We start from the raw sequence: 26,127 nt of genomic DNA, 5'->3' as shown, positions 1-26,127 counted from the left end.
TGACCGGAAGCTGGGTTGGCTTCCGTTTCCTGTTTTTTTCCCCCTCTGCTGCTTGTTATTTATCCGCCCAGCCGCCTCCGGTTATCGTTTCGAGGCCGGCGGCGCTTGTTTCGGGTGGGCTTCGGGGGCGGGGAGGCGGCCATGAAGAAGTTCTTCCAGGAAATCAAAGGCGAATTGAAGTTCAAGGCGGCCGGGCCGGGCCAGAAACTCAACGAGTCGCCTAGGTAACCGCCCCCTCCCCATTCTAAACAGTGGGAAGGTCCCTCAACCTGGCGCCCGCGAATGAATTGGGGGCTTCTGCGACTCCCCATCTCTTTTCCCAGCCCTGGGAGTAGCAGTCCTTCCAACCACACAGGTTGTGGGGACGGAATAAAGGAGATTTGGGGAGGGGAAGGATTGTTATAGGAAAGAGTGGAGGACCCCTTAATATATAGTACAATATAGTATAATATAAAATAATATATACAGTTAATATTATATATATACAGTACTGTGCAAAAGTTTTAGGCAGGTATGAGAAATGCTGTAAACAAAATGCTTTCAGAAATAGAAATAATGATTGTTTATTTCTGTCAATTATCAAAATGCAAAGTCAGCGAATAAAAGAAAAACCTAAATCAAATCAATATTTGGTGTGACCCACCCTTTGCCTTCAAAACAGCAGCCATTCTCATAGGTCAGTGTTTCTCAACCTTGGCAACTTGAAGATGTCTGGACTTCAACTCCCAGAATTCCCCAGCCAGCATTCGCGAATGCTGGCTGGGGAATTCTGGGAGTTGAAGTCCGGACATCTTCAAGTTACCAAGGTTGAAAAACACTGTCATAGGTACACTTATAGCAATAGCAATATAGCAATAGCAATAGACTTATATACCGCTTCATAGGCCTTTCAGGCCTCTCTAAGCGGTTTACAGAAAGTCAGCATATTGCCCCCAACAATCTGGGTCCTCATTTTACCCACCTCGGAAGGATGGAAGGCTGAGTCAACCCTGAGCCGGTGAGATTTGAACCGCTGACCTGCTGATCTAGCAGTAGCCTGCAGTGCTGCATTTAACCACTGCGCCACCTTGGCTCACACTTGCACAAAGTCAGGGATTTTATAGGATTATAGTCAGGTGTATGATAAACCAATTATACCAAACAGGTGTTAATGATCATCCATGTCACAGCGTAGGTTGAAACCCAGTCATGAACTGAGACAAACAGGCTGTGTAGGAGGCTTAAAACTGGGTGAGGAACAGCCAAACTCTGCTGCCAAGGTGAGGTTGTGAAAAAACAGTTTCATGTCATGGCAAGATTGAGCACAGCAACAAGACACAAGGCATCAACACGGTCTCTCCCAGACAAAGATTTCAAAGCAGACTGGGGTTTCAAGACGTGCTGTTCAAGCTCTTTTGAAGAAGCACAAAGAAATGGCCAACGTTGAGGATCGTAGACGCAGTGGTCAGCCAAGGAAACTTAGTGCAGCAGATGAAAGACAAATCAAGCTTATTACCCTTCGAAATCAGAAGATGTCCAGCAGTGCCATCAGCTCAGAACTGGCAGAAACCAGTGGGACCCAAGTACACCCATTTACTGTCCGGAGAAGTCTGGCAGAAGTGGTCTCAATGGAAGAGTTGCAGCCCAAAAGCCATACCTCTGACATGGGAACAAGGCTAAGCGACTAGCATGAAAACATAGGAACTGGGGTGCGGAAAAATGGCAGCAGGTGCTCTGGACTGATGAGTCAAAATGTGAAATATTTGGCTGTAGCAGAAGGCAGTGTGTTCATCGAAAGGCTGGTGAGTGGTACAGTAATGAGTGTCTGCAGGCAACAGTGAAACGTGGTGGAGGTTCCTTGAATGTTTGGGGCTGCATTTCTGCAAATGGAGTTGGAGATTTGGTCAGGATTAATGGTGTTCTCAATGCTGAGAAACACAGGCAGATACTTATCCATCATGCAATACCATCAGGGAGGCGTATGATTGGCCCCAAATTTATTCTGCAGCAGGACAGCGACCCTAAGCATACGGCCAAAGTCACTAAGAACTATCTTCAGCGTAAAGAAGAACAAGAAGTACTGGAAGTGATGGCATGGCCCCTACAGAGCCCTGATCTCAACATCATCTCGAGTGTGTCTGGGATTACATGAAGAGACAGAAGGATGTGAGAAAGCCTACATCCACAGAAGGTCTGTGGTTAGTTCTCACAAGATGTTTGGAACAACCTACCAGCCGAGTTCCTTCAAAAACTGTGTACGAGTGTACCTAGAAGAATGGCTGCTGTTTTGAAGGCAAAGGGTGATCACACCAAATATTGATTTGATTTAGATTTTTCTTTTGTTCACTCACTTTGCATTTTGAAAATTGACAGAAATAAACAATCATTTATATTTCTGAAAGTATTCTTTGTTTACAGCATTTTTGCCTAAAACTTTTGCACAGTACTATATATACATATATATATAAGTGTATGTATGTATGTATGTGTGTATATATATGTTTTTCACGGGTGTAAGATTGATTCATATGTGTGTGTTATATATATATGTGACTTTAAGTATATATATTATATATATATATATATATATATATATATATATATATATATATATATATATATATATATATATATATATATATATATATATATATATATATATATATATATATATATACACATATATAGTGTCACAACCCCTGGTAAGCCCCAATTTACTGTTGCCTTTGTTATATTTGTGTTTTATTTGTGCTGCTAAGTCTCCCTCTATTTATTTATCAGCACAAATAAAAACATATATATATATATATATATATATATATATATATATATATATATATATATATATATATATATATATATATATATATATATATATATATATATATATATCACACATCTCCAATTTTACGCGGGAGAAAACCCAAATAACTAGAGACCTATATATATATATACACATCATACATACATACATACATACATACATACATACATACATACATACATACTGGTCTTTTTGTATTTGTGTGTATGTGTATGTTGGAAGGGACCTAAAACTTCCAGTGTTAGCGCATTCACAACTTCTGGAGGCAATTCGTTCCACTGTAATTGTTCTCACTGTCAGGAAATTTCTCCCTCTTTGACTCCCTCTTCTTTGGGGCAGCCCCTGAGATATTGGAAGACTGCTATCATGTCTCCCCTAGTCCTTCTTTTCATAAAAGTAGACATACCCAGTTCCAGCAACCGTTCTTCATATCTTTTAGCCTCCAGTCCCCTAATCATCTTCCTTGCTCTTCTCTGCACTCTTTCTAGAGTCTCCACATCTTTTCTACATCGTGGCGACCAGAACTGAATGCAGAATTCCAAGTGTGGCCTCACCAAGGCCTTATAAAGTGGTATTAACCCTTCACGTGATCTTGATTCTCTCCCTCTGTTGATGCAGCCTAGAACTGTGTTGGCATTTTTGGCAGCTGCTGCATACGGCTGGCTCCTATTTAAATGGTTGTCCACTAGGACTCCAAGATCCCTTTCACAGTTACTACTGTTGAGCCAGGTACCACCTATACTGTACCTGTGCATTTAGTTTTTCTTGCCTAAATGTAGAACCTTACTCTTTTCACCCTTGAATTTCATTTTGTTAGATAGTGCCCAATGTTCAAGTTTGTCAAGATCCTTCTGTATCTTAAGCCTGTCTTTTGGAGTGTTGGCTATTCCTGCCAGCTTGTTGTCATCTGCAAATTTGATGAGTTCCCCATTTATTCCCTCATCCAAATCATTGATGAAGATGTTGAAGGGCCTAAAACAGAGCCTTGGGGTACCCCACTGCATACTTCCCTCCATGAAGATGCAGTTCCATTGAGGACTACACGTTGAGTGCGGTTGGTCAGCCAATTATGGATCCATCTGGTGGTGATGCTGTCTAATCCACATTTTTCTAATTTATCTAGTAGTAGGTTATGGTCTACTTTATCAAATGGGTGACTTTGGGCCAATCATCAAGAGGTGATGAGTTCTAGTCTCAGTTTAGGCATGAAAATTAGCTGGGTGAATGGGTCAGTCACCAGGAGACTGGGAATTCTAGTAACGCTGTAAGGAATGAAAGCCACCTGGGTGGCTTTGGGCCGATCACCAGGAGCCGTGAGTTCTAGTTCTTGTCTTAGGCACCAAAGCCAGTTGAATTACTCTCGGTCTGTTACTCTGTCTCACTTCCCACAATTGTTATTATTTTTTTTTGGGGGGGGGAGGAAGAGTGTTATGTATGTTCTCCTTGCCCTTCTTTTTTTCTTTTTAGGTTTCTCCTTAGTTAGCATTGATTTTTTACCTTTCTACACTTTAAACCAATCGTTTAAAAAAAGGAAGAGAAAAAAATGACTATCTGTCAGGCCTGCAGCCATTTTTTCTAGTGGATCTTTGGCCTGCCACACTTCCTATTATTCTACTATGCATTTTCTATGGTGGGAAAATGGGAGGGGGGGTTGTATGGAGTTAGATGCTATGTAGCCAAAACAAAATAACTTTCTAGAAAACCAAGGTCATCCTTTGTCTCTGGACTTCTGCACCTGACCGGAACTGGATGGGTGGAAGCTGCCAGCATGGCAGTGGGAGATTGGACCGTGTGATGGACTTGTGGGTGTGGGGGAAAGATCTTGGAAGTTTCAACTGGGTGGGGAAAACTAGGAAGCTTTCAGATTTGGGTTTTCCCAGATGTGCCAACATGGCTCTCTTAATCAATTGGACCTTTGAGCAATACTTTGCCTTGGACTCTGATTCAATTTTGGATGCTATTTGGAACCCTGACACTATCTTCTCTTCCTCTTTGGGATGCAGGGCCCCCAAATATGCTGATAAAGCGACATCTCCTTATGAAGGAAAAGAGACGTCGGAGCTTTGTAGAGCTTTAATCCAGCTGGCGTGCTGGGTTGCTAGGAATTTAAAACTAGACTGCACAGGGTGAGCCTCTGGCCCTTTATGATGCTGCTGGGAGAGGTGTGACACTGGGGAGGAGACACATTGCATTGGCTTGCTAGCTGAGCCTGGAGGTATGTCAGAATGAGCCACAGGCCCCAATGTGTGTTTCAGTTCATTTCTTTGTATTTGCTGCTGGAAAGCGTCCTGTGATTTGCCTGCGACTACCCCCTCTATATGAATAGGTTTGTATCTTTGGGATAGAATAATAGGCTGATCTCGAAGGGAGCTTGGAGGTCTTCTAGTCCAACCCGCTGCTCGAGCAGGAGATCCTACACCATTCCAGCCAAATGGTTGTCCAAGCTCTTCTTTAAAAAACTTCCAGTGTTGGAGCATTCACAACTTCTGGAGGCAAGTGGTTCCATTGGTTAATTGTTCTCACTGTCAGGAAATTTCTCCTTAATTCTAAGTTGCTTCTCTCCTCCTTTAGTTTCCACCCATTGCTTCTTGTTCTGCCCTCAGGTGCCTTGGAGAATAGATTGACTCCCTCTTCTTTGTGGCAACCCCTGAGATATTGGAAGACTGCTGTCATGTCTCCCCTAGTCCTTCTCTTCATTAAACTAGACATACCCAGTTCCTGCAACCGTTCTTCATTTGTTTTAGCCTCCAGTCCCCTAATCCTCTTTGTTGCTCTTCTCTGCAATCTTTCTAGAGTCTCCACATCTTTTCTACATCATGGTGACCGGAACTGAATGTAGGATTCCAAGTGTGGCCTTACCAAGGCCTTATAAAGTGGTATTAACACTTCAGGTGATCTCAGATAAATGGTTGTCCAATCTCTTTTTAAAGACCTCCAACTTCTGGAGGCAAACTGTTCCAGTGGTTAATTGTTTTCACTGTTAGGAAGTTTCGCCTCAATTCCAGGTTGCTTCTCTCTTCAATGAGTTTCCATCCATTGCTTCTTGTCCTCGTGGTGCTTTGGAGAATAGTTTGACCCCCCCCCCCTCCTCTTTGTAGGCTCCCCTCAGATATGGGAAGGCCGATATCATGTCTCCCCTGGTCCTCCTTTTCATTGAACTGGAAATATCCAATTCCTGTTTCTTTGTATGTTTTAGCCTCCAGTCCCCTAATCCTCTCTGTTGCTCTTCTCTGCACTCTTTCCAGCGTCTCAATATGTATATGGTGGTGACCAGAACTGGATGCAGTATCCCAAGTGGGGGGTTTTGTAGCTCAGAGTTTGAACTCAGGATCCTTGGTTCTCTCTGAGCTTGGTTGTTTCCTTGAAGAGGTTTCATGACCCAACTAGGGAACATCATCAGTGCTAGAAAGGGGTGGGGTTTACAGAGAGAAGGATGGTCTAGGTCAAGATAGTTTTTAAGCTCTGGTTTGTGTTGAATTTTGGGCAAAATAAATAATTCATGAGTGGGAGGCCAGTAAGCAACAACATTGGCCAGCTGAGTTGTTGGCCTCTGGATTTGTGAAGGGCTTTGAAGCCTGTTGGGGTTCTGAGCCCTGTTAAGGATGGATATGCTTGTTCTTATAGGGTCTCCCAAGATCATGAAGCCGACTCCTCGTCCCGATAAAACCCCTTTAATTTAGTTTAAAGGGAATTCCTCTCCAGGAAAGTCCCAGCCAACAAGAGATTTCACAACTACAGACCTTTATCAGGCTTGGAGAGCTGCCAGGCCGATATCTTCCAAGCGCCACTCCGTAGCAGACAATACTTGGCAAGAGGTCAGGAACAGATCTTTACCCAAATGAATTGAACTAATTGCCTCCTGCAAACTCCACTCCCCTTTTGCTCCTCTTTTATTTCCTCTGGGAGGGGCCATTCACCATCCACCTGTGATTTTACTCCCAAGTCAGCCCTTGTCCCTTAGTTGTTCCCTTCGTCTGGCAGCTCTGCGCATGCACACACTGGGAACAGGCTCCAGCTGATGTCTGACTCTGAAGGCAGCTGATAACTGTCAGAGGGCCCTGGCCCCCTCTCAGCCTCCGACACAGAGCCCTCATCAGAGCCTTCCCCAGACTCCAGGACCGGCCCATCTTCCTCCCCAACCTCCTCACTCTCCGAATCTGCTGCCAGATCCACTGGCTGCTGATGGGCCACAACACTGCTGAACATCCACTCTTCTTTGCTGAAGGAAGAGGAGACATTGTTCTGCATTAGCTGAGCTACAATGGGACATACTTTTTCTTTACTTTTAATTATTCCCTTGGTGGATGTAGAGCGAGGATCTTTTCTCAGTGCTGTAGAAACGGGGGGAGGGGAGAAGAATGAAAATTGGTATACAGGTAGTCCCAGATTTACAACAATTCATTTAGCGACCGTCCAAAGTTACAACGACCCCCAAAAAAGGGACTTATTGTCACACCTGGAAGCCATCTTTTAAATTGGGCCTTCAGGCCTGCCACATTTTCTACTGTGGGAAAACGGGAGAGGAGGATTATACAGAGTGCGGGTGATGTGTAGCCATAATAACATTCTTTGTCAGAAAGTCAAGGTCATCTGGTCCTGGAGCTGCGATGAGGTGGCTGGGAGGCATCTCCAGATGTGGACGCTGCCTGATTGGACCATGTGACGGATAGGTGGGTGCTGGGCAGGGGCTTGGACTTTCCTTTAGGTGAGGAAAACCTGAGAGCTTTCAGATTCGGGTTTTTGCAGATGTGCCAACATGACATCTCTAATAAAGTGGAACTTTGAGGAAACTCAAGGCTCGGAGTCTTCTGTCGTTCGGGATGTTACTTGGAACCCTGAGGCTTACGCCCATTTTTTTTCACACTCACCACCATTCCTCACGATCAAAATTCAGACGCTTAGCAACTGATTCATACTTATGCCAGTTGAGTCCCCTGATTCCTCTTCTGCCATCTTCTGACAAGCCAAGTTAACAGGGAAGCCAGATGTCCGGGTTCCAAATAGCATCCAAAAGTAAATCAGAGCCCGAGGCAAAGTCTTGCTCAAAGTGACAATTTATAGCAATAGCAATAGCAGTAGACTTATATACCGCTTCATAGGCCTTTCAGGCCTCTCTAAGCGGTTTACAGAGAGTCAGCATATTGCCCCCAACAATCTGGGTCCTCATTTTACCCACCTCGGAAGGATGGAAGGCTGAGTCAACCCTGAGCCGGTGAGATTTGAACCGCTGACCTGCTGATCTAGCAGTAGCCTGCAGTGCTGCATTTAACCACTGTGCCACCTTGGCTCAATTTATTAAAGAGAGGCATGTTGGCGCATCTGGGAAAACCTGAATCTGAAAGCTTCCCGGTTTCCCCCACCCAGTTGAAAGTTCAAGATCTTGCCCCCCACCCCACCCACAAGTCCATCCCATGGTCCAATCTCCCACTGCCATGAAGACAGATTCCACCCATCCAGTTCCGGCCAGGTGCAGAAGTGGAGAGACAAAGGATGACCTTGGCTTTCTAGAAAGAATGTTGTTATGGCTACATCTCATCTAACTCCATACAACCCACCTTCCCATTTTCCCGCAATAGAAAATGCATAGTAGAATAAGAGAAAGTGTGGCAGGCCAAAGACCCAAAAGAAAAGATGGCTGCAGGCCTGACACCAGATTCACAACCAACGTGTCGCTAATTTAACCGCTGCAGTGTTTCACTTAAGAACCATGGCACAGAAGGGTTATAAAACGGAGCAAAATCCACATCAAATTTCTCAGTAACAGGAATTTTGGGGCTCAGCTGTGGACGTAAGCCGAGGACTAGCTGTGATCTAAGCTTCTGACTTTTGCCATCCCCATCCCCTTGTTTTCCAACAGGGAAAAATCCACCAAGGAGAAACCCAAACCAGACACTGCCAAATGTCGCCAAGGGCCCACCAACGAAGCTCAGATGGCTGCAGCCGCCGCCTTGGCCCGGCTGGAGCAGAAGCCCAAGCCTCGCCCGCCCTCATCGCAAGACGCCATCCGGAATCAGGGTAAAAGTGTTCAGAGGAGCTTTATAAGAAGGGGCCAGTGGTGTTTGGAACGCCACGGAAGGATTGCAGCCGCTGGGCAGGAGGACAGAGGCTGAGATCTTTCCAGAACCTGGTCCTGAAGCGGTTGGCAAAACCTTGGCCTGTTTCTCACCCAGGTTGATGGAATCAGTCGGCAGTTATTTTTCTGCAGGGATGGGGAGTTGTATTAGGAAATAAAATTGGTCCTTGATTAACCAGCCGTAAGTAAGTAAGTAGGTAGGTAGGTAGGTAGGTAGGTAGGTAGGTAGATGATAGATAGATAGATAGATAGATAGATAGATAGATAGATAGATAGATAGATAGATAGATAGATGATAGATAGATAGATATAGAGAAAAATAGATAGATAGATAGATAGATAGATAGATAGATAGATAGATAGAGATAGATAGATAGATAGATAGATAGATAGATAGATAGAAAAAAGTGATAGGTAGGTAGATGATAGATAGATAGATAGATAGATAGATGATAGATAGATAGATATAGATAGATATAGAGAAAAAGTGATAGATAGATAGATAGATCGATAGATAGAAAAAGTGATAGATAGATAGATAGATAGATAGATGATAGATAGATAGATAGATAGATATACAGAAAAGAGATAGATTAGATAGATAGATATAGAGAAAAAGTGATAGATAGATAGATAGAAAAAGTGATAGATAGATAGATGATAGATAGATAGATAGATAGATAGATAGATAGATAGATATAGAGAAAAATAGATAGATAGATAGATAGATAGATAGATAGATAGATAGATAGATATAGAGAAAAAGTGATAGATAGATAGTAGTAGGTAGGTAGGTAGGTGATAGATAGATAGATAGATAGATAGATAGATAGATAGATGATAGATAGATATAGAGAAAAATAGATAGATAGATAGATAGATAGATAGATAGATAGATAGATAGATAGATAGAAAAAAGTGATAGGTAGGTAGATGATAGATAGATAGATAGAAAGATAGATAGATGATAGATAGATAGATAGATAGATAGATAGATATAGATAGATATAGATAGATAGATAGATAGATAGATAGATAGATAGATAGATAGATAGATAGATAGATATAGAGAAAAAGTGATAGATAGATAGATGATAGATAGATAGAAAAAGTGATAGATGGATAGATGATAGATAGATAGATAGATAGATATACAGAAAAAAGATAGATGATAGATAGATAGATAGATAGATAGATAGATAGATAGATAGATATAGAGAAAAAGTGATAGATAGATAGATAGTAGTAGATAGGTAGGTAGGTAGGTGGGAAGGTAGGTAGGTAGGTAGGTAGGTAGATAGATAGGTAGATAGATAGATAGATAGATAGATAGATGACAGATAGACAGATAGATAGACAGATAGATAAATAGATATGGATGCATAGATATAGATAGAGGGAGAGAGAGATTGTAGATAAACAGAAGATAGAGCGATGTGAGAGTGAGAAAGAGAGAGAGAGAGAGATGATACCAATAGCACTTAGACTTGTATACCACTTCATAGTGCTTTTACAGCCCTCTCTAAGCGGTTTACAGAGTCAGCCTCTTGCCCCAACAATCTGGGTCCTCATTTACCGATCTTGGAAGGATGAGTTAACTTTGAGCTGGTCAGAATCGAACTGCTGGCAATGGGCAGAATTAGCCTTCAATGCTGTATTCTAACCACTGCGCCACCACAGCACCGGAAAAGTAACTTTTATGACCAGTTTTCACACTTAAGGACCATTGATGAGGCAATCAAGATTTGGATGCTTGTCCACTGACTCCTATTTATGACGTTTGCAGTGTCCCGGGGTCATGTGATCCCGTTTCACAAACTTCTGACGAGCAAGGTCAATGGGGAAGCCAGATTCACTTAACAACCGTGTTACTAACTTAACAACACTGAGGCAAGAGAGGTCGTAAAATGGAGCAAAACTCACTTAACAACTGTTTCACTTAGCAACAAAAATTTTGAACTCCATTGTCGTAAGTCGAGAACTACCTGTATAGATAGTCTTGGACTTAAAACCGTTCCCTTAGTGACCGTTCAAACTTACAGTGGTACTGAAAAAGGGGATCAGTCCTCACAATTGCGACCGTCGCAGCATGCCCATGATTGCCTTCCCAGCTGGCTTCTGACATGCCAAATCAACAGGGGAAGCCGGATTTGCCTAACAACCATGTGATTCACTTAGCAATAGCAGTTAGACTTATATACCGCTTCATAGGGCTTTCAGCCCTCTCTAAGCGGTTTACAGAGTCAGCACATCGCCCCCACAGTCTGGGTCCTCATTTCACCCACCTCAGAAGGATGGAAGGCTGAGTCAACCTTGAGCCGGTGAGATTAGAACCGCTGAACTGCTGAACTAGCAGTCAGCTGAAGTGGCCTGCAGTACAGCACTCTACCCACTGCGCCACCTCGGCAGTGGTTCATTTAACAACTGCATTTCCCCTCCCCCCCCCAAAGGTGGCAAAATCAGGCCATGGCTTGCCCAACGATTGCCTCACTTAGCCATGGAAATTCTCCCCCCCCCCGTTGTGGTCGTAACTCGAGGACTTCCTGTCCTTCTCTTCCCCCGTTTTAAATCTTGTTATTCATTGGCTTATTTCCTTTTTTTTTTTATGTTTCAGTGAAAAAGGAGCTTATGGCTGAAGCAGCTGCGAGCGATAAGGGGCTACCTGTGGATCAGAAGGTACGAAAAAGGGCAATGTTTATTTAATTCTACAGCAAGAATTGTATTTGCACAACACTGAAAAAATGAGGTAACCCCTTCAGATGGAAATATAACCTATTTTTTGAAGTATAAGACGCACTTTTCCCCTCGCCCAAAATTGGGTGGAAATGTCTGTGCGTCTTATGCTCCGAATAGTGCGGCGGAGGGGAGGTGAGTTGGTCCGGTGCTGATCTGCTGTTTTAGAACGGGCCGTGGCGGTGGCAAATGGGCTGCGGAAGGGGTGAACGTGCTGCAGTGAACCGGCGGGGCGAACGAATGGCGGCAAACAGGCCGCACCGAACTGACGACGGTGGCTACGAAGGGGTTGTGGCAAACGGGCTGTGGCAGCGAACGGGCTGCAGCAAACAGGGTAGATGAATACTGGATGGATGCTGGGAAGCAGAGGCAGATTCCCCCCCCCCTTTGTTTTCCTCCCCAAAAGCTAGGATTGTCTTATAGTCTGGAGCGTCTTATAGTCCAAAAAATATTTAGATTGTGTGGAAATGGATAGGTTAAAGCTAAAGATAAAGGATAAAGAAGACGCAGCATATTTTTTTAACTTGGATTTTCTTTTATCAATGGTTGGATAATAAAGGTAGAAATTAGAAGCTGGAAGGATATTATTATATGCAAGTAAAGAATATTATTATTATACAATTGTATCACAGCGGCCAGTTGTTTCTCCGGATTTGGCATTGGTTACTAGTCGGGCCCCACCCAGGGGCCTAGGACGTCGTATTTTCGTAATATGCGTGCAGATCCAAGCAGTGCGGCTTTTTGCATTTGACTGATGGTGATTTTGTCAATTTTTAACTGTTTTAAATGTAATTCCAGTGCTTTTGGAATAGCACCCAGTGTGCCAATTACCACTGGAATTACCACTGCTGGTTTGTGCCGTAGTCGTTGAATTTCGATTTTTAAGTCCTGGTATTTTGCGATTTTTTCACGTTCCTTCTCGTCGATTCTGCTATCACCTGGTATTGCGATGTCTATGATTGTGACCTTATTTTTCTCAACCAGTGTGATGTCTGGTGTATTATGCGCCAGTATTTTGTCCGTTTGTATACGGAAATCCCATAAGATCTTGACCATCTGATTTTCGGTGACTTTTTCAGGCTGATGTTCCCACCAGTTCGTTGTTGTTTTAATATTATAATTTTTGCACAAATTCCAGTGGATCATTTGTGCTACTGAATTGTGCCGCAATTTATAATCAGTCTGTGCGATTTTTTTTACAGCAGCTGAGTATGTGATCAACAGTTTCATCAGCTTCTTTGCAAAGTCTGCATTTGGCAACTATTATTATTATTATTGTTGTTGTTGTTATGACTATTGTTATTACCATTATTACTATTATTATGTATATGTAAAATGACCCGGACAATATGCTATTTATTAAATACTTACATATGTTAAAGAAAAATATATATATATTTTTTAAAAAAGGAGTGGAAAGAGAGAGAAGGGGCTCCATTTCAGATGATTGTTGGAGAGATCCCTTGTTTTAATGGGCCCTGCTGTAGAAGGGCATTAGGGGTTATATTCATTTACTATCCCCACCAGTTCACAAATGTGAGCGTGTGTGCATTCGTGCATTTCAAACTTTGGCCTGAAAACGTGCCTAAATAGGATGGCATAGAGCTGGGGCGGGTGGACGACATTTCGCACCCGCAATTTCCACGACTGCTGCGGGTGAACTGCTCCGAACCGGCTGAATACCACCTCTGAATGGCATACTTGGTTGAGTAGGAGGCATTCACGTCTTTTAGTTTAGTGTACCGTATTTTCCAGAGTATAAGACGCACCTTTCCCCCCCCCTCCCCAAAAGAGGTTGAAAATCTGTGTGCGTCTTATACACCGAACACAGAATTTTTGGTCTTCCTAAAACCCGCCTCCCTTCACAAAAATGGACATGCAGAGGGTTTGGGAGATTTGTAGAGTGCTCCTGGGGGCTGGGGAGGGCAAAAGCAAGCAAAAACGGTCCGTTCTTATTTATTCATTCATTTATTTATTTATTTGTTTGTTTGTTTGTTTATGGGGTTTGTATGCCGCTCACTCTCAAGAGACTCAGGGCGGCTCGTGTTTGCCCTCCCCTTCCCCCCCAAGCCCCAGGAGCACTTTGCAGGCCTCTCAAACTCACAAAAATTGAGCCGTGCAGTGGGTTTGGGAGGCCTGCAGAGTGCAAAAACTCTTTTTTTAAAAAAAAAAATTACCTCTTCAAAATCTTGGTGCGTCTTATACTTCGGTGCATCTTATACTCCAAAAAATACAGTGCTTTATTGTCATTGCACCTCGTATAACGAAATTAAATGCCACCTTCGGTGTACACCACCCTCCAGGCCTTCCGCAAGGCCCTTAAAACCTGGCTGTTCCGACAAGCCTGGGGCTAAAGAGCTGTTGCCCCCGTCTCGAATGGTATGACTGTTGTATGTTTTTAAATTATGCATTGTGATGCTTTGTTTTTTAAAATTTCTTTTGTCTGTATTCCCCTCCCCTGGTTGAGTTGTGAGCCGCCCTGAGTCCCCTTCGAGGGAAAAGGGTGGCATATAAATGAAATAAACTTAAACTTAACTTAAACTTAAACATTATAATTACAATCCTCTTTGTTGCTCTTCTCGGCACCCTTTCTAGAATCTCAACATCTTTTTTACATCACGGTGGCCAAAACTGGATGCAGGATTCCAAGTGTGGCCTTACCAAGGCCTTATAAAGTGGTACTGACCCTTCACGTATTACATGCATTCGTTTAGTGCAGGGGTCGGCAACCTTAAAACATAAAACACTCAAAGAGCCATTAAGACCTGTCTCCCACAAAAAAAGAAAACACCAGGAGCCACAAAATCTTTTTGACATCTAAAATGAAGAGAGCACTGCGTATACATATATATTTTTAACCTTTATGCTATGTATCAAAAAAACACTATAGTGTGCTGGATTTATGAAATCAATGAACTGCAACAGAGAAAAGACAATTTTTTATTTCTCGTGCAGCAAAAACATTTTGAACTCCGGAAAAAAAAAAAAGATGGGATCGAAAACCTCAATAAATCACGTTGTGCAATACATTGGTAGTTGTGACAGATATTTTGAGCGATGGAGCCGCAGCAGAGGGATAAAAGAGCCGCATGTGGCTCCAGAGCTATGAGTTGCAGACCCCTGGTTTAGTGAGTGAAGTTACCACGGCACTGATAAAAGTGACTTATGACTGCTTTTCACACTTAACGACCATTGCAACGTCCCCAGGGGAGAAAAGAGTCTCACGTTGGAGGAAAGAGTCAAGCGTTCCTCTCCGTGGTCTTGGGTTCTAATTCTCTCAGCTAGGAATCCTTCACTCTTTTTTGCAGAGCTGGCTGGGGAATTCTGGGAGTTGGAAGTCCATCCGTCTCGAAGTTTCCCCAGTTCAAGAAACCCTGGCTCTAATTTAATTCCTTTTTTGTTGTTGTTGTTGTTTAGAATTCCTTGCTTGATGTCGAAGAAGACCCTTCCACTCTGTCTGTCTCGGGTGTCTACTTCACTTGCCCGTTAACAGGCGTCACCGTCCGAAAAGACAAAAGGGAGGCTCAGGTCAAAGCCGCCATCCTTGAGGTAAAACTTTTATATGTATGTATGTGTGTGTGTATGTGTGTGTGTATGTGTGTGTGTGTATGTATGTATGTGTGTATGTATATATATGTGTGTGTGTGTGTGTGTGTGTGTGTGTGTGTGTGTGTTTTATTTGTGCTGATAAATAAATAAAGGGAGACTAGTATAGATCTATTTCAAGCTATTTAGCTCTCATCAGCTAGCCATACCCTTACTGGGATTCGAACCTGTGCTGTACTGCATCTTAGGCAAACATCTTAGCCATTAAGCCACAGGTCTCCTCCTTATCAGCTTATATACATACATAATTTTTAAAACCAACAAAAACAAACCAACACATATAAAAAACGTGCCTCAATTTCGTCAAGCATGTCGTTTGGTTACAAACTTTTGTGCCACAGTTCTTACAATTAAAAATAAGATCACTGGTTATCCATCAAACATAACTAAATACATCCTTATCATTGAGCATTATGTGTTCAGGTTACCTCTAATATTAATCATCCATAGAGTATACAATACTTATAGTGTAGCATATTCGACTCCAGAAATAGTTTCCCATTGTTAATCCAAGTAGTTATTGAACATTTCAATTCATATATATTGTAAAAGAAATCATATATATATATATATACATACATACATACATACATACATACATACATACATACATACATACATATATATATATAAATTTTTCATTACATCATCATTAGTCCATTTAACATATAATAATCTTACCAGTTTAACAAGGTCGATGCTTACAATTATTTGTCCTTCTGAGGATTGTGGGAGAACCTCTGCCAGTCCCTTGTCTCACTGGCTCTTCCTCTTCCTCCTCCAGCATGCTTCCAAAGATCCCGTGGCCGCCTCCGTCATGCAGATCCACACGTTCAACAGGGACCGGGAGAAGGTCAAACTCGGGTGGAGACCATCGCTAAGTAGGTGGTGTGGTCTGTCGGCTTCAGAAATCCCTTCCTTCCTTCCTTACTTACTTACTTACTTCCCTCCCTCCCTCCCTCCTTCCTCCTCCCTCCTTCTCTCCCTCCTTCCTTCCCTCCCTCCTTCTCTCCCTCCCTCCTTCCTTCCCTCCCTCCTTCTCTCCCTCCCTCCTTCCTTCCCTCCCTCCCTCCTTCCTTCCCTCCCTCCCTCCTTCTCTCCCTCCCTCCCTCCTTCTCTCCCTCCCTCCCTCCTTCCTTCCCTCCCTCCCTCCTTCCCTCCCTCCCTCCTTCCCTTCCTCCCTCCTTCCCTCCCTCCCTCCCTCCTTCCTTCCCTCCCTCCTTCCTTCCTTCCTTCCCTTCCTCCCTCCCTCCCTCCCTCCCTCCTTCCTTCCTTCCCTCCCTCCCTTCCCTCCCTCCCTCCTTCCTTCCCTCCCTCCCTCCTTCCTTCCTCCCTCCTTCCCTCCCTCCCTCCTTCCTTCCCTCCCTCCCTCCTTCCTTCCCTCCCTTCCTCCCTCCCTTCCTTCCATGGTTGTGCGTTTCGGCTCTTAATTGTGGTTTAATTCCAGGGTTTGCTGAAAGGTAGAAAAGGGCATCTATGGGGCATCTATGGGGTGTCATCTGTATCTATGGGGTGTCAAGATCATCATCCTCTTTTAACGACCCCATAATCCCTTTTACGGTGGATTCTGGCCAACTGAATGGAGCTGAGGGTTTACTGGCCAGATGCCCTTCCCGAAGCCATTGCGGAGTTATATTCAGCAGATATATTCTCATGGTGCCCAGAGAGAGAAATATCTGCCTCTACCTAGGATTGAACTCATAGCCTCCTGATTGTGAGGCGAGAGCTCCACCTCTAGGCCACTGCACCACTCTATGGGTGGGTGTGTCAAGATCTCAACGGGGGAAAATAGGCCATTGATACTTAAGGTTTTACTGCAATGGTCAGTTGCAGGAAACACGGATAGTCCACTGTTCTGACCCCACTCCATACGGTGAGTCACGCTGACACAAGATTACTGCTAGACGATTTATTCACAGTAAATTAACACACCGACAAGACTTTGGCAGCAACCCAGACTTCCACAGATAAGAAATACACACCAGAGCTTCTCCAGCTTTAGTATAATAGTTGAGTCCTGCAAAAAGCCTCCTCCCAAAGTCTCTTCTTATATACTCTCTTGGGAGGAGCCTAATTACGACCACCTGGCCCCAATTATCTTCTATATCTCCATAGTTGCTGTCGGTGCTTATCTGCCTTTCTCTGCCGGGCATCAGGGACCAACTCCCTTTGGCTTTCACCGCTGCTCCATGCCTCAAGCGCCTCCTGGTGGCCAACCAGCCTCTCTGGTCCCTGCTCGGAGTCTGAGCCCTGCCCAGGGTCCTCCACATCTTCCAGAGCCAACTCATAGTTTCCCTCGCTATCCGAGTCCGTCGGCAGCTCCAACGGCTCCTGCTGGGCCACAACAGTCCACCTTTCATTTAGTGGCCATTCAAAGTTTTCAACGGCATTGAAAAAAAGTGACTTACGACCGCTTTTCAGACTTATGACCGCTGCAGTATCCCTGTAGTCACGGGACCCAAATTCAGACGCTCGGCAACTGATGGTTGCAGCGTCCCCAGGTCATGTGATCCCCTTTTGCGCCCTTTTGACAAGCAAAGTCCATGGGGGGAAGAAGCCGGTAACAACCACGTTACTAACAGAACCGCTGAACAGGGATTCACTGAACAGCTATCAGGTCGTAAAACGAAGCAAAACTAACTTAACAACTGTCTTGCTTTAGCAAGAGACATTTTGGGCTCCACTGACATAAGTTGAGGATTATCTGTATTTGTATATTATCCCAGTCACCTGGCAGTTCTCAACGCCGTAACGGAGGCAACCCATTATGATCATAAAGGAGATCGGTCGATTTTATAGGGTGATTTTTTTTTGGGGGGGGGGGGTTGTTGTTAAATGAACAAGTGCTGCAAATGCGATTTTCATTAAGCGAATGGCACCGTCGTTGCACCAACGTGGTTGTTAAGTGAACCCATTGTTCTCCTGTGCGCCGCTTGGAGAATCCAAGCGGGGGTTTAACTTTTGTCCGATGTCCTTGAGGCTGAGTTAGAAAAGTCTTGGCCACGCTCCCTCCGGCTGTTAAGAGTCCAGTTTTTAAAACTCAGTCCAGCCTTGGAAAGACGTACATAATTTTTGTAAGCAAAACTTATTTGAATTAGTGTATTTATTTTCAGTTTAATTTCTTTCCGTAATTTTTTCTGAATTAATTATGAATTGCTAAGGATTACTTGTAATTGTTTGGCTGCGGTTATGCGTGCTGGTTTCCCCCCAGTCCGCTGGGTTAGAACCGCCAGAAATTGGGAATGATTAGGCCTGCTTTTCCCACAAACCAGCACCGACTTCTGCTTTTTTTTGACAAAATCGTTGTAAAACACGGTCATGTGACACGGGAAACTTGCAGGTTGCTGTATATATACCGTATGTAGCCATGTTGTAAATAATTCAATGCACCCATCGTAATATCAGACCCGGGTCATAAGTTCCCTTTTACAGGTAGGTCATAACTATGAATAGTCACTAAGCGACCAGTCCATACGTTGAGAACTGCTTGGAATAAAGAGCTGAGCGGCTCAGATTTATATTCACTCATTTAGTGACCATTGAAAGTTACGACGACAGTGGAAAAAAGTGGACCGTTTTTCACATTACGACTGTTGCAGCACCCCCGGGATCTCGCGATCAAAATTCAGACGCTTGCAACTGACTCGTATTTATGACGGTCGCAGTGTCCCAGGGTCATGGGATCCCCTTTGTGTGACCTTCCGACAAGCCAAGTCAACGGGGAAGCCGAATTCACTTAACAACCTGGTGACTAGCTTAACAACTGCAGGCATTTGTTGAACAACTCTGGCAAGAAAGGTCATCAAATGGGGCAAAACCCATGTAACAAATGTTTCACTTAGTAACAGAAATTCTGGGCTCCCTATTGTGGTTGTAAGTTGAGGACTAAGATACCCCAAATCTGGCTTTTCTGCATTTCTGGTAAACCTGAACTGAAACAGTTCACGTTTTTGGTAAACGGACGGAACAAAAAGATTCCATTATATCTCGTGTAATCAGGCCTGGTCAGAAATGGGGGACGGAGAAATAACAAGAGTGGGAAGGGACCTTGTAGGTCTTCTAGTCCAAACCCCCTCCTCAGGCAGGGAACGTGGTGATATCAGTGTACACACACCTTTATTACTTGTCCTTCCCAGGTATCTTGATAATATCCATCTCCATCCAGAAGAGGAGAAATACCGGAAAATTAAGATGCAGAACAAAATTTTCCAGGTGAGCTGAACCTTCGGCAACGGGGATCCGTGCACCAGTTCCCTCTGTAAATGTTCTGACCTAGGCTTCCCGAGACAGTAAAAACCCCACGCTCAGTCCCTCACGTGTTTTTATTTCAACAGCTGTGAATTATGTTCATTCACAGCCCGTAATGAGTCACAAATAGTTTGTAAAGAGTCCGCCAGTAGTCTGCCAAAGTCTTTCAGGGTAAGGCTGATAAGCACCCACCTCTATCTCCCTTGAAACACTGCCAAAGACCTATTTGGCAATTTGCAAGGCCACACAGAGCACAGAGTCAAAACGGAGCTTCAGAATTTAAACTGACCAGAAGGAACAAAGTTGCTTCCTACAAAAGCTCATGTGCCTTTGCCCCTCCTTTATGTCCTTTAAGAGCCGAGGTGGCGCAGTGGTTAAATGCAGCACTGCAGGCTACTTCAGCTGACTGCAGTTCAGCAGTTTGGCTGTTCAAATCCCACCAGGCTCAAGGTTGACTCAGCCTTCCATCCTTCCAAGGTGGGTAAAATGAGGACCCGGATTGTTGTTGGGGGCAATATGCTGACTCTGTAAACCGCTTAGAGAGGGCTGAAAGCCCTATGAAGCGGTATATAAGTCTAACTATTGCTATTGCTATTGCTTGCTATGGGAGGGGCCAATCATCTCCAAGCCTTACTCCCAAGTTGCTCCTTTTATCTTAACTCTTGATTTTTGGCAGTTCGGCACATGCACGCACTTGGAACAGGCTCCCCCTGTTCCCCTGTCTTTCTAATGTCAGACTCCGGAGGCTCCAGAGGCAGCACATAACTCCCAAGATGTCCCTGGTCCCCTCTCTGCCTCCGACACAGAGCCCTCATCAGAGCCTTCCCCAGACTCCAGGACTGGCCCATCTTCCTCCCCAACCTCCTCCACTGTCTGAATCTGCTGCTAGCTCCACTGGCCACCAGTGGACAAGAACAAGCAGCAACAAATAAGAAAATCCCGGCCCCTCAAGAGGGCAGGTGGAGCTCTTGGTCTCCTGGTAGAAGTTGGGTTAAAGCTCGGCCAAAAGAAGAATTAGCCTTCATGAATGTTCTCCGAATTTTCTCTCACCCCCTCAGGAAAGGATTCACTGCCTGGAAGGAGCAGACCAATTTTTCCAGGCGGTCGGGTTCGAAAAGGTTGCCCTGGATGTCGCCGGACAAGGTAAGCCTTCATGTGGACTAGTGTTGCCACTTCCGCTGTTGTTCCTGTTCCATCATCCTCTCCCTTGGGGACACATTTTGTTCCCTCTCTCTGCTTTCGTGGTATCTTTTCATCAATAAGCAATGGAGTACAGGTAACCTTGACTTAACCACCACAAAATTTCCGTTGCTACGCAAAGTGGCTTTTAATTGGTCTCTCCACACATCATCCTTAGTGAAGAGTGCAAACCAGCATCTGCATTTCCTGCTTCAGATGAGGGGAGCACATCTTTCTCCTTCTGTCCTGGCCATGTTTTACAGAGACACGACTGAGAATGTTTTAACAAATTGCATCCCTGTTTGGTGTGGTGGCCGCAGTGGTTGTGATAGAAAGTCCCTACAGAGAGTGGTGAGGACAGTGGAGAAGATTATAGGAAGTTTGCTTCCTGTCATTCAGGATACTGCCTATAAGCATTATGCGCGTAGAGCTGCAAACATTGTTGGAGACCCTGCACACCCACTTCATGGTCTGTTTCTGTTGCTGCCCTCTGGGAGGAGGTTTCGAAGTATTTCTAGCAGGACTACCTGATTCGGTAACAGCTTTATGCCGTCCATCTGGTAAACTCGCAAGATTTGTTTTTCTCACCATGTACATGTGTACATCCGAACTAGACTGTGTTGTTTCTCCATATCATATAATATATGTGGGTATGTGCCAGTGCTCGGTTTCAAAAAATTTTAGAACCTCTTTGTAGGTGTGGCCTGCTTTGTGGGAATGGCTTGCCGGCCAGGTGACTGGATGGGAGTGGCCTGCCAGCCATGTGACTGGGTGGGAGTGGCCAACTTGTAAAATGTGGTGAAATTCACTTAACAACGCTCTTGCTTCGCAACCTAAATGTTGGCTCAGAAACTGGCATTGAAGTGTGCGAGTCTTAAAGCTGTCAAGTTACAAGACCCTCGCACCCCTAACCCCTTAGAAAAAAAAACCCAGGGGTGTTCAAACTTGACAGCTTTAAGACTTGTGGACTTCAACTCCCAGAATTCCTCCTCCAGTCATGTTGGCTCAGGAACTCTGGCATTTGAAGCACGCAAGTCTTAAAGCTGTCATGTTACAAGACCCTCGCACCCCTAACCCTTTTGGAAAAAAAACCTCCAGGGGCGTTCAAACTTGACAGCTTTAAGACTTGTGGACTTTAACTCCCAGAATTCCTCCTCTCGCTCTTCATCTTGATGATGTGCGGACGGGCGGGGGGGAGGGAGCTGGAACCGGTTCTAAACGGCACTGTAGATTTGTGGAGCCTCTTCTATAGAAGAGCTTAGAACTGGCAGGAACCCACCCCTGGTATGTACATAATTTTGTATTTGTTTATTTATTTTGTCATTTTTATGTAGTGTGTATTGGAGGTGGGGACCCCTTGAGAGCTGAATGCGACAAAATTTGATTTTAAGGCATGCTGATTAGTGTACATTCAAAGTGACAATAAAGTTAGAATAAGTCTAAGTCTTAATTCTAAATCCATCTAATTATGTCTGATTTTTGCGACTTTCTGCCACGGTTAAGCGAATGATCACGGTTGTTAAGCCAATCATGTTGTTATTAAGCGGATTTGGCTCCCACCCACCCACCCATTGACTTTGCATGTGGCAAGCTGGTTTGGGGAAATTCACGTGACCTTGGGATGCCATAACCGTCACAACTAACACGACCGTTGTGGCACTCATTGTGGTCATGTGATGAAATTCAGAGGCTTAACAATCGGTTCCTATTCATTGGGGAGGGGGTGTCGTGTGATCTCCTTTGGCGACCTAACAAAACTCGACGAGAAAACCAAGATTCGCTTAACAACGGTGTTGCAAATTTAACGACGGCGGCAATTCCTTTAACAACAGCGGCAAGACAGTGTCGTCAAAGGGCTGTGGGTGCAAAACTCACCTAACGGCTGTCTCAGCCATGGAAATTTGGGGCTCCTTTGCCAGGGCATACATCAAGAAAAACCTCTACATGGCAAGCCAAAAAAAACAACCCCCTTGGGGCCTGTTGACGGCTGGCCCCCTCCAGCAGCCGAATCAGAGGAGGAGGAGAAGGAGGCTTGGGAGTCAGGGTCAGCATCGAGGCAACCTGAGAACTCCGAAGGGGAAGAGGGAGTGGAGCTGGCAGAGGGAGAGAGAAACAGAGGCGGAGCCTGGGCCGTCCGTCAGCCATCAGATGGAGAGTCCACAGCCTCTGGGTCTGGAGGTGGCTGATGAGGAAGAAGAGGAACGGCTGGGTCCAGTGCCTGACGTGCATATGCTCAAAAGGCAGAGGAGAGGAGAGCAGTGGAAATCTATGGGCCGGTCCTTGGGACGGAAGAGCCACCGCTGTTAGTGAAGCCCCACCCTAGCTCTGGGGATAAAAGGCAGGGGGCGGAGATGAATAGATGGGGCAGAGGAGAGGAGAGCAGTGGAAATCTATGGGCCGGTCCTTGGGACGGAAGAGCCACCGCTGTTAGTGAAGCCCCACCCTAGCTCTGGGGATAAAAGGCAGGGGCGGAGCTGAATAGATGGGGCAGAGGAGAGGAGAGCAGTGGAAATCTATGGGCTGGTCCTTGGGATGGAAAATCCACCGCTACTAGCGAAGCCCCACCCTAGCTCTGGGGATAAAAGGCAGGGGGCGGAGATGAATAGATGGGGCAGAGGAAAGGAGAGCAGTGGAAATCTATGGGCTGGTCCTTGGGATGGAAAATCCATTGCTGCTAGGGAAGCCCCACCCTAGTTCTGGGGATAAAAGGCAGGGGGCAGAGATGAATAGATGGGGCAGAGGAAAGGAGAGCAGTGGAAATCTATGGGCTGGTCCTTGGGATGGAAAATCCACCACTGCTAGGGAAGCCCCACCCTAGTTCTGGGGATAAAAGGCAGGGGGCAGAGATGAATAGATGGGGCAGAGGAAAGGAGAGCAGTGGAAATCTATGGGCTGGTCCTTGGGATGGAAAATCCATTGCTGCTAGGGAAGCCCCACCCTAGTTCTGGGGATAAAAGGCAGGGGGCAGAGATGAATAGATGGGGCAGAGGAAAGGAGAGCAGTGGAAATCTATGGGCTGGTCCTTGGGATGGGAAACCCATTGCTGCTAGGGAAGCCCCACCCTAGTTCTGGGGATAAAAGGCAGGGGGCGGAGATGAATAGATGGAGCAGAGGAGAGGAGAGCAGTGGAAATCTATGGGCTGGTCCTTGGGATGGAAAATCCACCACTGCTAGGGAAGCCCCACCCTAGTTCTGGGGATAAAAGGCAGGGGGCGGAGATGAATAGATGGGGCAGAGGAAAGGAGAGCAGTGGAAATCTATGGGCTGGTCCTTGGGATGGAAAATCCACCACTGCTAGGGAAGCCCCACCCTAGTTCTGGGGATAAAAGGCAGGGGGCAGAGATGAATAGATGGGGCAGAGGAAAGGAGAGCAGTGGAAATCTATGGGCTGGTCCTTGGGATGGAAAACCCATTGCTGCTAGGGAAGCCCCACCCTAGTTCTGGGGATAAAAGGCAGGGGGCAGAGATGAATAGATGGGGCAGAGGAAAGGAGAGCAGTGGAAATCTATGGGCTGGTCCTTGGGATGGAAAATCCACCACTGCTAGGGAAGCCCCACCCTAGTTCTGGGGATAAAAGGCAGGGGGCAGAGATGAATAGATGGGGCAGAGGAAAGGAGAGCAGTGGAAATCTATGGGCTGGTCCTTGGGATGGAAAACCCATTGCTGCTAGGGAAGCCCCACCCTAGTTCTGGGGATAAAAGGCAGGGGGCAGAGATGAATAGATGGGGCAGAGGAAAGGAGAGCAGTGGAAATCTATGGGCTGGTCCTTGGGATGGAAAATCCACCACTGCTAGGGAAGCCCCACCCTAGTTCTGGGGATAAAAGGCAGGGGGCAGAGATGAATAGATGGGGCAGAGGAAAGGAGAGCAGTGGAAATCTATGGGCTGGTCCTTGGGATGGAAAATCCATTGCTGCTAGGGAAGCCCCACCCTAGTTCTGGGGATAAAAGGCAGGGGGCAGAGATGAATAGATGGGGCGGAGGAAAGGAGAGCAGTGGAAATCTATGGGCTGGTCCTTGGGATGGAAAATCCACCACTGCTAGGGAAGCCCCACCCTAGTTCTGGGGATAAAAGGCAGGGGGCAGAGATGAATAGATGGGGCAGAGGAAAGGAGAGCAGTGGAAATCTATGGGCTGGTCCTTGGGATGGAAAATCCATTGCTGCTAGGGAAGCCCCACCCTAGTTCTGGGGATAAAAGGCAGGGGGCAGAGATGAATAGATGGGGCAGAGGAAAGGAGAGCAGTGGAAATCTATGGGCTGGTCCTTGGGATGGAAAATCCACCACTGCTAGGGAAGCCCCACCCTAGTTCTGGGGATAAAAGGCAGGGGGCAGAGATGAATAGATGGAGCAGAGGAGAGGAGAGCAGTGGAAATCTATGGGCTGGTCCTTGGGATGGAAAACCCATTGCTGCTAGGGAAGCCCCACCCTAGTTCTGGGGATAAAAGGCAGGGGGCAGAGATGAATAGATGGGGCAGAGGAAAGGAGAGCAGTGGAAATCTATGGGCTGGTCCTTGGGATGGAAAACCCATTGCTGCTAGGGAAGCCCCACCCTAGTTCTGGGGATAAAAGGCAGGGGGCGGAGATGAATAGATGGAGCAGAGGAGAGGAGAGCAGTGGAAATCTATGGGCCGGTCCTTGGGATGGAAAATTCACTGCTGCTAGGGAAGCCCCACCCTAGCTCTGGAGATAAAAGGCAGGGGGCGGAGCTGAATAGATGGGGCACACAGCTATTCATCTCCCAACCGGACGGACTTGTTAGCCGGCAGTGAGAGAGAAAGCTTTTTGCCGGGGCTGCCGGCACTCCAAAGAAAGGCATCTTTTGAGTTCCCTTCAGAGGGTTCGTTGTTGTTTGAGGAGCTGGGTCAGAGCATTTTTTTCTTCTTCCAGAAGAGGCCACGGAGGATTTCTACGTCTTGAAGGACGAAGCCTTGGAGAAGCTGGAAGACCTGAAGGAGCACAAGGAGAAGCTGCTGAACGGGGAGCCAGTGAGGGCGAAGCTGGATCGCCAGCTCCAAATTTTCAAGCCTTCCCCCGAAGCGTCTCACTTCGAGCTGCCGAGCGACTTCTTCAACCTCACCGCGGAGGAGCTGAGGCGGGAGCAGAGGCTGCGGTGAGTGAGGGGACCCCGGCGGGATGTAAACCCAGGCTTTCCGACACGCCATTTATCTGGCTTGGCCTGAGCTTTTTTCCCCCCCTTCTTTTTAATAGATATCTTTGACTTACGACAGCCCGTTTAGCAACCGTTCAAAGTTTACAACGGGGCTGGAGAAAGTGATTTCTTTGCAGGGGGTCCTCGGCTTGACGACAGTTCATTTAGCGACCATTCATTCAAAGTTACAACGGGAGTGGAGAAAGTGATTTATTATTTATCTATTAGTTAAAAGTATTTCTTAATAAAAGAAGTGATTAACGAGGACAATTAACGAGTGGAACAGCTTGCCATCAGAAGTTATGGTTGCTTCATCAGACTGTCGGGAGCCAAAGG

The 26,127-nt window shown here is 45.6% G+C and overlaps 1 protein-coding gene across 1 annotated transcript in view; it reads left to right on the top strand.

The window, feature by feature from the left end:
* UBXN6 (UBX domain protein 6) overlaps positions 1-26,127 on the top strand; it is a 33,701-nt gene continuing 7,574 nt past the window's right edge. The window contains exons 1-8 of the mRNA XM_087703353.1: positions 1-224; positions 8,661-8,818; positions 11,491-11,552; positions 15,027-15,158; positions 16,000-16,079; positions 19,319-19,427; positions 20,522-20,606; positions 25,533-25,752. Coding sequence (XP_087559479.1) covers positions 142-224; positions 8,661-8,818; positions 11,491-11,552; positions 15,027-15,158; positions 16,000-16,079; positions 19,319-19,427; positions 20,522-20,606; positions 25,533-25,752 — 929 coding nt within the window. The 5' untranslated portion in view covers positions 1-141. The remainder of the gene's footprint in view (positions 225-8,660; positions 8,819-11,490; positions 11,553-15,026; positions 15,159-15,999; positions 16,080-19,318; positions 19,428-20,521; positions 20,607-25,532; positions 25,753-26,127) is intronic.

This window comes from Thamnophis sirtalis, unplaced genomic scaffold (genome assembly GCF_051295495.1).
Source record: "Thamnophis sirtalis isolate CommonGarterSnake01/CBP01778 unplaced genomic scaffold, rThaSir2_p1.2 scaffold_1, whole genome shotgun sequence".
NCBI classification, from domain to species: Eukaryota; Metazoa; Chordata; class Lepidosauria; order Squamata; family Natricidae; genus Thamnophis; species Thamnophis sirtalis.
The sequence above is the reverse complement of the archived record's forward strand: the minus strand, read 5'-3'. Positions and strand labels throughout refer to the sequence as shown.